Source organism: Strix uralensis, chromosome 31 (assembly GCF_047716275.1).
Source record: "Strix uralensis isolate ZFMK-TIS-50842 chromosome 31, bStrUra1, whole genome shotgun sequence".
Lineage (NCBI taxonomy): Eukaryota > Metazoa > Chordata > Aves > Strigiformes > Strigidae > Strix > Strix uralensis.
This window is the reverse complement of record NC_134002.1, coordinates 3952451-3966907: the sequence shown is the minus strand read 5'-3', so window position 1 is coordinate 3966907 and position 14457 is coordinate 3952451. Positions and strand designations below refer to the sequence as shown.

General features: G+C 51.0%; 1 protein-coding gene across 1 annotated transcript; it reads left to right on the top strand.

Moving 5' to 3' along the window:
* The first annotated feature begins 2303 nt into the window (after nt 1–2303).
* LOC141936123 (olfactory receptor 14A16-like) lies at nt 2304–3320 on the top strand. Its single transcript, XM_074852848.1, has one exon. It carries the CDS (start codon nt 2367–2369, stop codon nt 3318–3320), a length of 954 nt encoding a protein of 317 aa, XP_074708949.1. The 5' UTR covers nt 2304–2366.
* Nucleotides 3321–14457: the final 11137 nt, after the last annotated feature.

Sequence of the window (14457 nt, the reverse complement as noted above, 5' to 3'; positions counted from 1 at the left end):
CCCATTAGAGGGGTCATTAAAATGCCTTGGGCTGGTCCTGTGCTGCGGAGCTGGGCCGGGCTCCTGGGAGAGAGGGAGCTCAGGTCAAGTGGTCAGCGCTGCAGAGAGACAGCTCTGCCCAGGAGCAGCTCCTCTGCAAAGCGCAGCAGGGCTGAGGGCACTGCCTGCAGGCACCGAGGGCAGAGGAGCCGGGCACAGAGAGGGGAAAGGCAGACGGCAGTGGCAGGATGCTGAGAGCTCACTGGAGGAGAAATCTTCGCAGCCCTTGACACAGTAAGTCTCTGGGTGCAGGGCAATGCAGCTGCAGGTGGTGGAGGGATGTGGTGAAGCCGGCACAGCCGCCAGGAATGTCCCTGGTGTCTGGAGGAGGAGGCCGTGCTCCAGAGCAGGGCTTCCCTGCTGCACTGTCAGAGGGACAGGCCATGGCGGCTGCCTTCTCCCGGGGACGGCTGCAGGGGTGTGCAGGTGTGGGTGCAGCCAGGGGTGCCCAGGGCTGTCCTTGAGAGCAGGGTCCCTGCAGCCCAGGGGCTGTGTGCTGGGGCAGGGACTCTGCTGCCTGCCAGGGTCAGCACTCAGCCTGCCTGGGGAGCTGCCCACGGCGCTGTGGGGAGAAGCTGTGTGGGGAAGGAGAGACCCCCGGCAGGGCAGGGTCCTTCTGCTGTGGAAAGGGTGCTGTGTGGGTCAGGGCTGCTCACAGCTCCAGATCACCCCTAGGACATATAGTGAGAGCCTTTTTGAAGAAGCACATCAAGGCAGCATTTACCTGAAAGGTTAAGAGTCTGTGCTTTGTGTTTTCCCCTGTTCATTGCCTGAGTAGACACAAGGGGACGGGAATTTATTTCTCCATTCTGGAGAAGACTCTAAGTCCCCAGTTCTCCTTAGCAGTTGTTTATACTGTTCCTAAGACTGTGCACACACAGAGATGTCCCTGGGCTGGGCCCTGCTGCCAGGAGGGGTCTGCAGGGCAGAGCTGAGCACACAGCGGGTGGGATGGGGGCTGTGAGCACTGACAGGGATGAGATTTAGGGACAGACAAACAGCTCCTGGGTGTGACAGCTCCAGGCAGCAAAAACATGGCCTTGATTGTGAGGGAGTTCCTACCAGTAATGCTGTGGGAGGATGGTGACTCTTTGCCATCCCCTGCAGTGCAGACACCTTCACTGAGCAACTCCCTGGTCTCCTCTCCCACCCAGCAGAGCCCCCCGCCATTAATGTCACAGGGACATGGTGATGAGTTGCCCTCGCAGCAGCCTGACAACTGAGGAGGAGAAATGCTCGAGTGCCCAGCGTTGTCTCCCTGTCCTGCCTTCCTTGGCATGAGCACTTTGGCGTGTTCCCCTCTTCTCCCTGCTGCCCTTCTTACTGCTGCACTCACTGGTGTGGAGGGGGAGGCCTCAAGCACAGCTCAGACACTGGTGCTGCGGGTTCTCTCATGCCAATGGATCTGAGGAAAAGCGTCTCAGTCCCCTGCTTTACTCTGGGGCTCCAGCCACCGTAGTGGGTGGGGTGGGCAATGACCTGATCCCCCTTCATGACATCACAAATTTTGGTTCTTCGACTCCTTCCCTTGGCGGTCCTCCTTGGCTGCAGGCTGCCCTCCAGAAGGGCGCAGCTGCCCCAAGGCATTCTTTCTCTAACAACCCCCTGGAGAAGACATCTCAGTGCTAAGGACATGGAAATGCTGCTGGGATGCATGCGGGCAGCTGTAAAGACACCTCTGTGTCCCTGGCTGGGAGGGGAGAGCTGAGATCCTCTGCTCTCAGCAGGGTCCAGTTTCTTTTGCAGGGAACACCTGAGGGCGATTGTCCTCCAGCTCAGATAGGTGCAGGCACAAGGCAGCTGTGGATAGGACTGATGGACACAGCAGCTGTCCTCACTGTGCACAAATAGACAGGCCCTTCTTCTTTAAGGACTCACAAGATTCCACCATGGAGTGCAGCAGAAATGCCAAGGATCTCTGCCTTAAGAACACTCCTCAGGTGGGATGGGGCCACTAGAACAGACTAAACATAAGAAATCCCTACAGCTCTGCTCTGCAGTTGGGTGAATAGGGGGGATAAATATTAATAAGTCTTTGTTATCAGAAGGGGATTTGATCTGAGATGACCCCATGTTCCTATTTGCCTGCTGTTGTAGCATAGCACTGACTCCTCCAGAGCCCACAGCAGAGACCCCTGCTCCCTTGGATACCCTCAGCCAGCTGGAACCAGAGCTCATGAGGTGGAACTGCCAAAGGTTTTGTGGAAGAGGTGAATCAGTTTGGAAGGATTCTGCAAGAAGTGGAGTATCTTTTGTTCAGAGAAATCTACCCTAACTTCTCACTGATTTTTCCAACATGTACAGGTCCTGATGTCCAGTAGAAACAAATGTCCAACAGCAGCTCCATCACTGAGTTCCTCCTCCTGGCATTCGCAGACACACGGGAGCTGCAGCTCTTGCACTTCTGGCTCTTCCTGGGCATCTACCTGGCTGCCCTCCTGGGCAACGGCCTCATCATCACCACCATCGCCTGTGACCACCACCTGCACACCCCCATGTACTTCTTCCTCCTCAACCCCTCCCTCCTCGACCTGGGCTCCATCTCCACCACTCTCCCCAAAGCCATGGACAATTCCCTCTGGGACAACAGGGGCATCTCCTACTTGGGATGTGCTGCCCAGGTCTTTTTCTTTCCCTTCTTGATCTCAGCAGAGTTTTCTCTCCTCACCATCATGTCCTACGACCGTTACGTTGCCATCTGCAAACCCCTGCACTACGAGACCCTCCTGGGCAGCAGAGCTTGTGTCCGCATGGCAGCAGCTGCCTGGGGCACTGGGTTTCTCTGGGCTGTGCTGCACACGGCCAACACATTTTCATTACCTCTCTGCCAAGGCAACATCCTGGACCAGTTCTTCTGTGAAATCCCCCAGATCCTCAAGCTCTCCTGCTCACACTCCTACCTCAGGGAAGTTGGGCTTCTTGTGGTCACTGCCTGTTTAGCATTTGGATGTTTTGTTTTCATTGTGGTGTCCTATGGGCAGATCTTCAGGGTGGTGCTGAGGATCCCCTCTGAGCAGGGACGGCACAAAGCCTTTTCCACGTGCCTCCCTCACCTGGCTGTAGTCTCACTGTTTATCAGCACTGCCATGTTTGCCTACCTGAAACCCCCCTCCATCTCCTCCCCATCCCTGGACCTGGTGGTGTCATTTCTGTACTCGGTGGTTCCTCCAGCAGTGAACCCCCTCATCTACAGCATGAGGAACCAGGAGATCAAGGATGCCCTGAAGAAACTGATAACTAAATGTTATTCTGAAGCAATAAATTGCTCATCTTCTTTGTAAAAATTATAATATAACTCTGTACAGGCCCAGCCTTTTGTCTGTTCTTTCTGTTGTTGGTGGTGATATTTTACTTCTAATGCTGTTGTCATCCCCTTTCTAATTCATTGTCTGCTTTTCTTTTCTGACTAATTGGCTGGGTATAATGAGGAGTCATGATGTGTGTTTTAACATAATAAAGGGCCTGCAGTGACTTTTTTTTCTTCTGAGATCTTTCCTCTGAGATTTTATGGACCTGCAGGTACAATTCCTGTGTGCAGATGTGGATGGGAAGAGAGTCCCAGCATGGGAGCCCTGCCATGAGCACTTTGTCTTCCAGAGCTGTTCTCTTTTCACTTCCACACTCTCTTTCTCACCCCTTCAGTTTGGTGTAAGGCCTGAGTGCTCTGGCAGCTTGGTCACACTCCTGCTGCATGGCAGTCCTGTGACCACAGGCAGGGACAGGCAATGGGCACTTCTGTGACAGAGCTGGCCTCCATAAGAGCGGTTCCATCATGAAAGAGGATCAGCTCAGGGTACTGCCTGAAGTCTGAGGTCTTCTTCCAAACCTGATCTCAAGAACATGCCCAAGAAAGTGGCCCGCAGATGAAAACTCCACTGAACAGGTGAACAGCGTGATTTGCAGGGTGGGAGCACACAGCAGTGTCCTCGCACAGCCAGGCCTCCTGGGAGAGACTTGAAGGACCAGGGTATGGCCTCTGCCCATACTCACTGGACACACTGGGGAAGCTGCCTGTGCTGGTTTGGCTGGGAGAGAGTTAATTTTCTTCCTAGTAGCTGGTATGGGGCTGTGGTTTGGATTTGTGCTATAAACAGTGTTGATAACACAGGGCTGTTTTCGTTATTGCTGAGCAGGGCTTACACAGAGTCAAGGCCTTTTCTGCTCCTCACCCCACCCCACCAGTGAGCAGGGTGGGGGTGTGCAAGGAACTGTGAAGGAAGACAGCATGGACAGCTGACCCCGACTGACAAAAGTGATATTCTATACCTTATGCCATCATGCTCAGTTATATAAAGTTGGGGGAAGAAGGATGAACATGGGGACGTTCACAGTTACAGCATTTGTCTTCCCAAGTCACCGTTACATGTGATGGAGCCCAGATGTCCTGGAGATGGCTGAGGCCCTGCCTGCAAATGGAAAGAAGTGAATGAATTCCATGTTTTCCTTTGCTTACCTGTGTGGCTTTTTCTTTACCTATTAAACTGTCTTTATCTCAACCTGCAAGTTTTCTCAGTTCTACCCTTGTGATTCTCTCTGCCATTGCACCCAGGGGAGTGAGTGAGTGGCTGTGTGGGGCTCAGTCGCCGGCTGGGGTTAAACCATGACACTGAACCAGGGAAATCATCATTCTCTAGTTCTTCCCAAACACCATTTGCAGCACTGGCCTCTCACCCCACACTGGGGAGAAACTTTTTCCCTCCACGGAGGTACATAAATAAGTAGCTCAGAAGTCCATGTTTGCATTGTGAGGAGGAGATGTAAGCATACACGTCATGTGTGTGAAGTAAGAGAGCATGAATGCCATCAGCTATACCTGGGGATGCCATGATGGTATGTGGGACAAAGAATGTCATGAGGTCACTTCTCATTGAGACTAACATCACCTGGGAAACCACCTGAATGCAGCACTGGGAGGTGTTTCCTTGAACAAGGGCCCTGAGTCCATTCCTCATGCCATGGGGCATCTCACACCAATGCAGAGCGAGATGATCACCACAGGGATGAGGGGTCACCCAGCCTCTGGCAGTGGCAGCAGGAGGCCAGAGAGACACTACGACTCCTGCAATGCACTGCCTCTGCATGTGCAAGGGAAGGACTCGTGTCTCTGAACGCTCCTGTGTGTAAGATGAGTGCATGAGGCCAGCTGAGATGTGGACACCTGACAGAGCCCTGAGACTTCCCTGTGTGACTCCAGGAACAACCCCCACTCTCCCAGTGAGACTCATCTCAGCTGCCTTGAACAAGCTCATTGCAAGTGCTCCTGTTCACTACGTCACCTTCGCCTGTGATTCTGGACTGAGCCCTCAAAAATATCAGAGGAATCAGAGAGGTTCTGGGGTCCATGGAAAAGGCAGATGTCAAACCCATCTTCAACTGCAGGAACGAGATTGGGAGAATTATAGGGGGAGAGTTATAAGCTGATCACTTTCTCTTCATCCCTGGGAAGGTGGTAGGGTACATCCTCCTGCAGCCATCTCCAGGTAGTTGAAGGACAAAAAAGGGATTGCTGAACCAAAACAGGCAGGGGACAGAAGGGCATGTTGTGCACATGGAATTTTGCAAGGACTTTGACATGGTGTCCCGTGGTGTCTTTATAGCCAGGTTGGGGCTACCTGGGCTGAAGAAGTGGATGTTAGGGTGGGTGGGATGTTGTCTGGGTGATCAAGCCCAAATGTCATCAGTGGTACAAAGTCCTGTGTGCAGCCGGTCACTAGTGACATCCCTCAGTGACCAGCACCTGGGCCAACACATTGAACATCTTTACCATCCCCCTGTATGATGTGACAGAGCGCACTTTCAGTTCCTTTGTGGGTGATGCAAAGCTGGACAGAGGCCTCGAACAACCTCACCTGGTTCACCCTGCCTTCAACTTGAAAGTCGGACAAGAGGTTGTTCAGGGCTCTCTTCACACCTGAGTTACTCTGTGATTCCATGAATCTTTCCCTTGACGAGGTTTCTGATGACAAAATAGGCTGAGGAAAAAGGAAATAAAAAAAGAGGCAGAAGAGGAGCTATAAAATGTGCAAACATAACTACAGCAGTTCCTGTGAAGAATGTTTCTCCACTCAGACCGTTAGTAAGAAATATATTTGATAGATGTTAATAAACAAACAGATTTTGATCTGGTCAGGTTCTGGGCCATGAGGAGGGTGATGGATGTGTATGGTATTATGAGGTCAGTTGTGTCTCAGAATCTCACAATTCAGTAGGAAGCGTGTGGCTGTGAAGGGGACCGTGAGTTCAGTTCTGTCTCTGGAGGTGACAGCCCAGCAGCAGGTACACGGCTGGGAAAGTGCCTCTGCCAAAGTACCCATAGGCCTTACCCAGGAGAAGCGCTTGGACATGGGTTGTCATGTCCATTCCACCTGAGGACATGTGGGACAGCAGCAGGCACATGGCTTGGTCACGTCCATCCGAGAAGCTGAAAGGCCAGCAGCGGTCATGTGCTTTAGAAGATCCTGGTGGGGTTCCTGCTCTCTGGTCAGGTGAAAGGCCACAGGAAGCCTTTGGGTTGGGTTCCCTGCTGGGAGGGCAGTTTCTGAGGTGGTAGAGCTTTCCTTGGTAGTGGGAAACATCAGTGAAGGTCGGGAAATGGTGGGGTGGGTGCAAGGCGGGGAAGGGAGATGGGTGCTCCAGCCTGCAGGGAGAGAGGGGCAGGAGTGGGACAGGGTAGAACAGCCTGCGGTGGGGATGGCAAAGGGCGCTGGTAAGGATGGAAGGTGCAACAGAACCCAGGTCTTTGTCCCATCATGTCACCAATGAAGGTTTTAGATCACTAAAACTTGGGGAAAGGTATTAGCAAAAAGTGACTTTAATGTGAATTTGTAACAGTGTGACTTAATGAAATTTGATGGCAAGTTTCACTCTATTACTTACTACATGGAAGAAACACAGAAAGGAAAATTGCGGTAGAGTCGAGTTAGAATGATTTACACAGAGACCGAAGATGAAAAGGATAAGGGAGACCGTCCCATTACGTCACGAGTTTCAGATCAGGCCCCCTTAATTTCTTAACTCCTCCTCAGAGAGGAGTCTAGGTGCAGCTAGATCCAATCTTATCCCCAGACCCGGTTAAGGGTTTATGTCTAATGGAATTAATATCAAGAGTAAGGAAAATATCTTGTTTACTTTTTACACTAATTTGTTGGGTAATGAGTGATTATATATCCCACAAAATTTTGAGGTAGCAGAAAGTTAGGATGCATTAACACTGTGAAGGTAAACCACAAGATTAGGTTGAATGATTTTTGGCAATGCTTAATCACTGGCTGATGTAATAAAATTAATTATAATCAACATCATAAGTTTCCTGAATCAAATACACACATACAAAAACATACATACACAGAGAGGTATAGAGTTTGACGTGTGATAGTAAATTACTGGTACCAAATAATCACTGAAACGTCATTTCATCATTTTTCAGCAGAGAATTTTTGAACCCTTTCTCTTTGTCAGTGTCTATCAGCAGATGATCTTGGAAATCTTCATGAAATCTGTTCTTTGAACTCCTCACAAAATCTGCCCTAAGAGGCATCCCAGCTCAGAGGGTGATACTGGGGCACAGCCTGTTGTGATCCCGTAGAGCTCAAAGGGTCACACTTAGGGTCGCTATTTATAGGATCACGAGATGATTGACTTTGGTCAGTATTTTTTTCAGTTTGGTCACAATACTTCTCAGATAATTCTTGTACCTCTCAGAGCAGCTACAAGATGGTCTTCAGGGGTCCTTCCAATCCAAACGATTCTATGATCCTATGGACACCCTTGCTCCTCACCTCACCAACATTGTTTTTTCTCTCATTGGCCCCCTGGGACTTGCATCACTTTTCTTTACATCAGACTTCTCCACTGAAGCCCACACCTGACTGTGACAGCTTCTTTGCAGCAATTTCTACCTGCTTTCCTTAGAGCACTGAAGGTAATCAGGCACAGAAGGGTTTTTTGGAAATTGGGAGAAAGAAAAAATAAAAAGCACATCACACTGGGGTCTTTACTCACTCCCTTAAGGATAGTCAGGGAACAGACCAACCATTTTCACAGTGTGCCTGGATACATCTTGTCTTCAACCACAACATCCTACAAGGACAATAATATCAAAGCTCAATTGAAGCTTGAACAGGAATTCAAGGGCACCGAGATGAGCTTTTAGTACTTCAGGAACAGCTGAAGAACAAACAGAGATACTGTGGGACCACTGCTGAGTTTAGAAAGAGCAGGTGTAGGTAGATCTGAGATGGTCTGTGTTTGCCTCAGTTACCACCAGCGAGGTCCCCCAGGCCTTTGTGTTTTCAGTCAGGACTCAGGACAGGAAAAAACAGCGGTGGATGGGGATCAAGGCAGGGGTGACTGGAGCAAACTACACCCTTACCAGTCCATGGGAGCAGTGGGGCTGCACCCAAGGGTGCTGAGAGAGGTTTTCACCAGGACATGCTGGTCTGTTAGGATCCCAGTAAGAGAGGCACTCAGACTCTGTGAGGCATCATTTAAAATGCTGTTCGTTAGTGCTAACACCATAAGGAGAGAATCATAGAGCTAATCTTATGTCCCTCGTGATGGTGGGAACCCCAGGTCATGTAGCGTTGAATGGGCTTCTGACCTACAAGCAGCATGCCATGCAGACCCCATCTGTCGATGAGAGTCTCCTGGTTTGGACATTCAAGCTACTCTGGGACGTTCTTAGAAGGAAACAACATAATTTCTCATTTCTGCAGTCAAACAGGAACAACGTTCTCATGAGAACTTCTTGCTGCACTGTTAGGTACAGGCACAGCCAGGCAGGTGGCATAAGGAGCAGTAGAGAGTGGGAGCTGCCTGCAGGCTCCTCTGTGACAAAGAGCTGCTGAGGTTGTCCTGTGGCCAAGGGACCCGTGCAGCACAGCACAGGCGTGAAGACCGCGCTGTACATGCAGCAGCACAGAGCAGCACAGCACTGACTGCTCAGGTTTCCCTGGGAGAAGGCTGGGCTCCACCCTGGTGCCCCAGCTGAGGTGCTGCGGCCCAAATGTGCACTGCCAGGAAGAGCTGTCGGTCCATTGCTTGTCCCTGGACCATGATCTTTTTGGATTAACTGAGTAGCATAGCGTAGCATGGCGTATGATAGAACAGAACAGAATAGTTCAGCTGGAAGGGACCTACAGTGACCACCTAGTCCAACTGCCTGACCACTTCAGGCTGACCATAAGTTAAAACATTTTATTAAGGGCATTCTCCAATGATGGAATGTGGACACTGAGCACTTCTAGGAAGCCCTTTCCAGTGTTTGACAATCTTCCCGGTATGCAAATCTCTCCTATTGTCAGGACCGAACATCCCGTGATGCAGCTTTGAACTATTCACATGCGTCTTGTCCCTGGGTCCAAGGAGAATAGATCAGCATGTCCCACTCCATTTCCCCTCCTCAGGAAGCTGTGGGACCGGATGGGTTACACCCAAGGGTGCTGAAAGAGTTGGCAGCTGGGCTCGCCAAGCCGCTTTCCATGATTTACCTGAAGTCATGGCTAAGTGGGGAGGTCCCATTGGACTGGAGGGTGGCAAATGTGACACCCATCTACAAGAGAGGCAGAAAGGAGGATCCAGGAAACTATAGACCTGTCAGTCTGACCTCGGTGCCAGGGAAGGTCACGGAGCAGGTCATCTCGAGTGCCATTGAAAGTCATATAATGGGCAACCAGGGGATCAGGCCTAGTCAGCATGGGTTTATGAAAGGCAGGTCCGGCCTGACAAACCTCATCTCCTTCTATGACAAAATGACCCAACTATTGGATGAGGAAAAAGCTGTGGATATTGTCTACCTGGATTTTCGAAAAGCATTTGACACAGTTCCCCATAGAATTCTCATAGAAAAACTGGGAGCCGATGGCCTGGAGGAGCGAATGGTCTGCTGGGTCAAGCACTGGCTGGATGGACAGTCCCAGAGAGTGATGGTCAATAGAGCTCCATCCAGCTGGCGGCCAGTCACAAGTGGTGTTCCTCAGGGCTCGGTGTTGGGACCATTTCTGTTCAACATCTTTATTGATGATCTTGATAAGGACATAGAGTGTATTATCAGTAAATTCGCAGATGACACCAAGTTAAGCGGGAGTGTCGATCTGCATGAGGACAGGGAGGCTCTACAGAGAGACCTGGATAGGTTGGATCGGTGGCCAACGTCAGCGGGATGAGCTTCAACAAGGCCAAGTGCCAGGTCCTGCACTTGGGCCACAAAACCCCCTGCATGGCTACAGGCTTGGGGAGGTGTGGCTGGAGCTGTCTGGAAGAGAAGGATCTGGGGGTTCTAATTGACAAGCAACTGAACATGAGCCAGCTGTGTGTCTAGGTGGCCAAGAACCCACTTCAGTGCTGCATGTTCATTGGGGTTAAAACAAACAAAACCAAACAGAAAAACAAGCATACACGCTAGGCTAGTCCTTCGGAGAGAGAGCTTCCAAGTGGCAAAGCAGATTGAACACAGAAATATTGAGAGCCAAGTTCACATTTCTAGCAAGGGAAAATGTTCCAGGTCAGTAATTAAACTCTTTTGCCCATCCTGCCTGGACATCCACAACAGTTGTGTCACACCATGGGCATTGTCAGAGGGAAGATGGAGGTGGTGTGAACTGAAATCCTTCTGGCTCAAATGGAAGCTCAAAGCCTGAGCTGGCAGGATGACACTGGCTGCAGTCAGACACCAGTTACATGAGACGACTGTGAGTCCAGACCTCGTTGGCAGAGTTTCTCACACAGCTCCCTGAGGGGGGCAGGGTGTCAGGGAGAGGAGAGCACGCTTCAGGTTCCCAGATCCCCGGAAAGTGCCCAAACCATCCTTCCCTTGGCCTCTGCCATCCCATTGCATGAGATGCAGACTTGGTGGGGTTTTAGTCAAGAATCCTTAAATAAGACTTCAGGTGTTTGTTTGGTTTCCCTGAGATCACCAGTAGCGACAAAAAAGCATTAATGTCCCAAAACAAAGACATCTGCCGTGTAGCCTTCTGCATCAGTGGTAGCCTCTCTGGGCAATGCCAACTGAATCAGTATTTGCAATACACGCTGTGCTACCCCATCCTCAAGGACAAACCTGAAGAAGCTCAGATGAAGGGTGGTCTTGAAAAAGTCACCCTTTGTGTCCCTACGTGGTGTGGACACTGCTGATTTCCCTCTCCAGAGGGTGGCAGAGGCTGGATCCCCTTCTCAGGACAGACTCCTTGCCAGGAAGCCACAGGCACGGGGTTAGCTCACTTGGTTCTTACTGGCTCTTCACTCAGCATCCATTGTGATGTAGGTGGTGCTTTCCTGTCACTCCCTTTTCTACACAGAGGAGCGTAAGAAGTCAAATGTTTTGTCAGAGACGTTCATAAAAGCCCTGTTACAGCCAAGAAGTCTCACCATGAGCTCTGGAGGCAGCAAGGAAGATCATAAAAAGCACCAGGAAGATCCAGGAAGCTTGAGGCCTCTTCTGAAGAGTTAGTTGCCCTGAGCAGCAGCGATTGGCCATGTGTAGGTGTGGGAGAGTGGTTCTCTCACTGGGGGATGTCAGTGAGAAACGATGAGATGTCTGATGGCTTTAGCAAATCCTTACAGCCATGTCAGAGCCCAGGAATGGAAAGCAGGTGGTGTCTGCAGGTGGAAGAGGAGGAGGATTTCCCTAGAAATACGGCAGGAAGGAAGGAAGTCTCCTCCTGTGCAAATCCGGGATGGTACAGACATTTCCATCTTGTGTGCATGCCTCAGCCTGGCAGAGGGGGAATGCCCGCTGCTGGGAGTGTCTGTGCTCAGTCATCCACATGAGCTGACCTTGCTCTTCTCCCTTCACTCCCCACCCTTGGACTGACCTCAGGAAACCTCCATGAGCCTGGAGGATGCACATGCCCATTGAAGTCCCATCACTGCAGGGGAAGAGGAAGAGTTTGTGAGAGACATGGGCCTGCAGGGACAGAGCAGCGTGTGCACAGCAGTGAGTGTGTTAAGGCAGGGAAAGACCTGAAATAGCTGAAATGACATAGGTTTATTTTTTTTTCCGAAGCAGCAGAAAAAGGAGGATGTGCACTTCAGTGCTGGGATGTGGAGCTAAATAGAGGATTGTAACATGTCTGGGGCTTGGAAACCTAGAGTGGTAAATGAGAGTTAACAAGGCTTTGGAAGTCACCAGATGGGTTGGGGGGAACACATTGGCCTTAACAAATGTGCAGAAATCCACCGCTTTGTCTTGGCAGTGAGGAAGAAGGCCCAGGCATAGGACAGGGTAGCTGTGGTGGAGATGGCCATGGGCCTTGGTGGGGCTTTGATACCCCAACAGAACTGAGACTCTTGTCCTCTGAGCTCTGGCTTCTGTCTCTTCCATTGAGCCCCATGAGAAGGCAGCAGATCCTTAGAGCTCCCGCACCTCACTGCCTCCTCACCCACCCTCCATAGAGCCGTGTGTGTGTGTGTGTGTGTGTGTGTGTGTGTGTCTTGCTGCTGACCTGCACATGGCATCATGAACAACCACATCACGTTGTCCCCAGGAAAGGCTTTGAGCAATCCAAGAAGGAAAGGAGCCCCACCCCATGGGGACGGGGGTCAGGGCTTGGCCATCCTGCTTGGTGAAACAAATCAAGGGCTTTCACAGTGACCTCCACATTTAAATGTCTTCCTCTACCAAGTGTCTCTGACTTCGTGCTTCACCAGTCCCCAGGGACAGGAACCTTGTCTGCTGATTCCCTCCATGGTCTCTTCGGTGACGGACTTCAGCAGGGCCTGCGAACACCCTCAGAAACCTGGAGGTTTGCTTCTGACTTACACTTCTTTAGATTCTTGTTTGTCTTTGAGGACCTGCAGTTCAGGAACTCAGCACCAGAGGCCTCATTAATATGCAAAACACCCTACGGAGCAAAGCCTGACCATAATTTTCTTTTAGTTTTCAATTCTTACATGGTTTATGTGGTTTATTAGAGAGCTTTCAGGAGTTGGGTCAAAGTGAAAAGGTGTCAAAGCCAAGGGACCAGGTAAATAAAATGCTTCATTTTGAATAGCCAGTTCTGCATAAACCCAAAGGTATTTGGGTTGCAGGAATGTCTTCAAGTAGGGTCTGCACCATCTAGACAGATGTGGATGGACCAGTACAGCCACCCACAGCAGGGGACATCCCCATCTCCTAGGCTGAGGCATGCAGTCAGGATGCAAATGTCTGCAGTGCCCACCTGTGACAGGCCTCCAGGCAGAGTGTGATTCATTCTGCATGACCCTCTAAGCCTGTATCAGCTCATTTTGCATCCACTACCCTTCCCTGCAATTGTCAAGACTATCGGAGCTTCTATGTGTTCCCTACACCCAGGAGCAAGGTTCGTAAATTCGTCCTTTGCAGCTTTGCCTGCTTCCACCTCCTCCGTGTTGCTTTTCTGTCCTCAGTCAGTTCAGTCCGTCCTCAGTCGGTCCTCAGTCAGCTCAGACAAGCAGCCTCACGAGGTGGTTGCTTCTTTCCAGGGTATTTGGAGAGATCCTTCTTGTCCTCAGAGGAGTCTTTCCTGGCAGGTCTATCAGATTTCCTGAGCTCCTTCTCCCTTCAGAGCTGCTTCCCATGGCACTGCTTGGATCATCTCCCAGGTACATCACAGACTCCTCCTCTGGAGTCCACTGGCCTGTGCTCTGCTGCTGGCCTTCCTCACTGCCCTTTGGTGTCTGGGACCCCACTATTTCATGGTCCTGACAGCCAAGGCTGACACAGATTATTCTAGTCCTGACCATCTCTTCCTTGTTGGTCAGGGCCAGGTTCAGCATTGCCCCTGTTGGCCCACCTGGCAGCTCTGCTAAGAAGTCATCCCAAGAGCCCCCTGGCTGTAGCCACTGTGTTGATTTGCCTGGCCAGTGAATGCCAGGGCACTTGCAGTCCCCCACAGGAACCTGCTCATTAACCTGGAGACTTCCTCGGGTTGCTGACAGAAGACATTTTCTGCCCGCTGTTCCTGATCAAGTAGTTTATACCTGCCAAGACTGATTTCTCCTCTCATCCTCACTCACACAATCTAACTCAACCTCTTGTCCATCTCGTAGAGGAGCTCCATATAGCTGAGCTGCTCCTTCACACACAGGACATCCCCCCATCCTCATCCTCCCTGTCACTCCCTCCAGCAGAGCCTGTATCCTTCCACTGCAGGAAGCAATGGAAACTCAGCAAGCTGTCCCACCACATCTCATTTAATCCAAAAACGTCCCGGCGCTGTGACAAGCCATGGGGCTCCTCCTGCCAGTGCACATTTGGGCCGCAGCACCTCAGCTGTGGCACCGTAGTGGAGCGCAGCCTTCTCCCAGGGAAACCTGAGCACAGATCCTGACCAGAAGACCATTCTCCATCAAGCAGTTGGTGCTGCACGTACAGCGTGGCCTTGCCTGTACCTCACAGTGCAGCAACAAGTTCTCATGAGAACATCCGTTCTGTTTGACCGTAGACATGAGAAAAAGAGT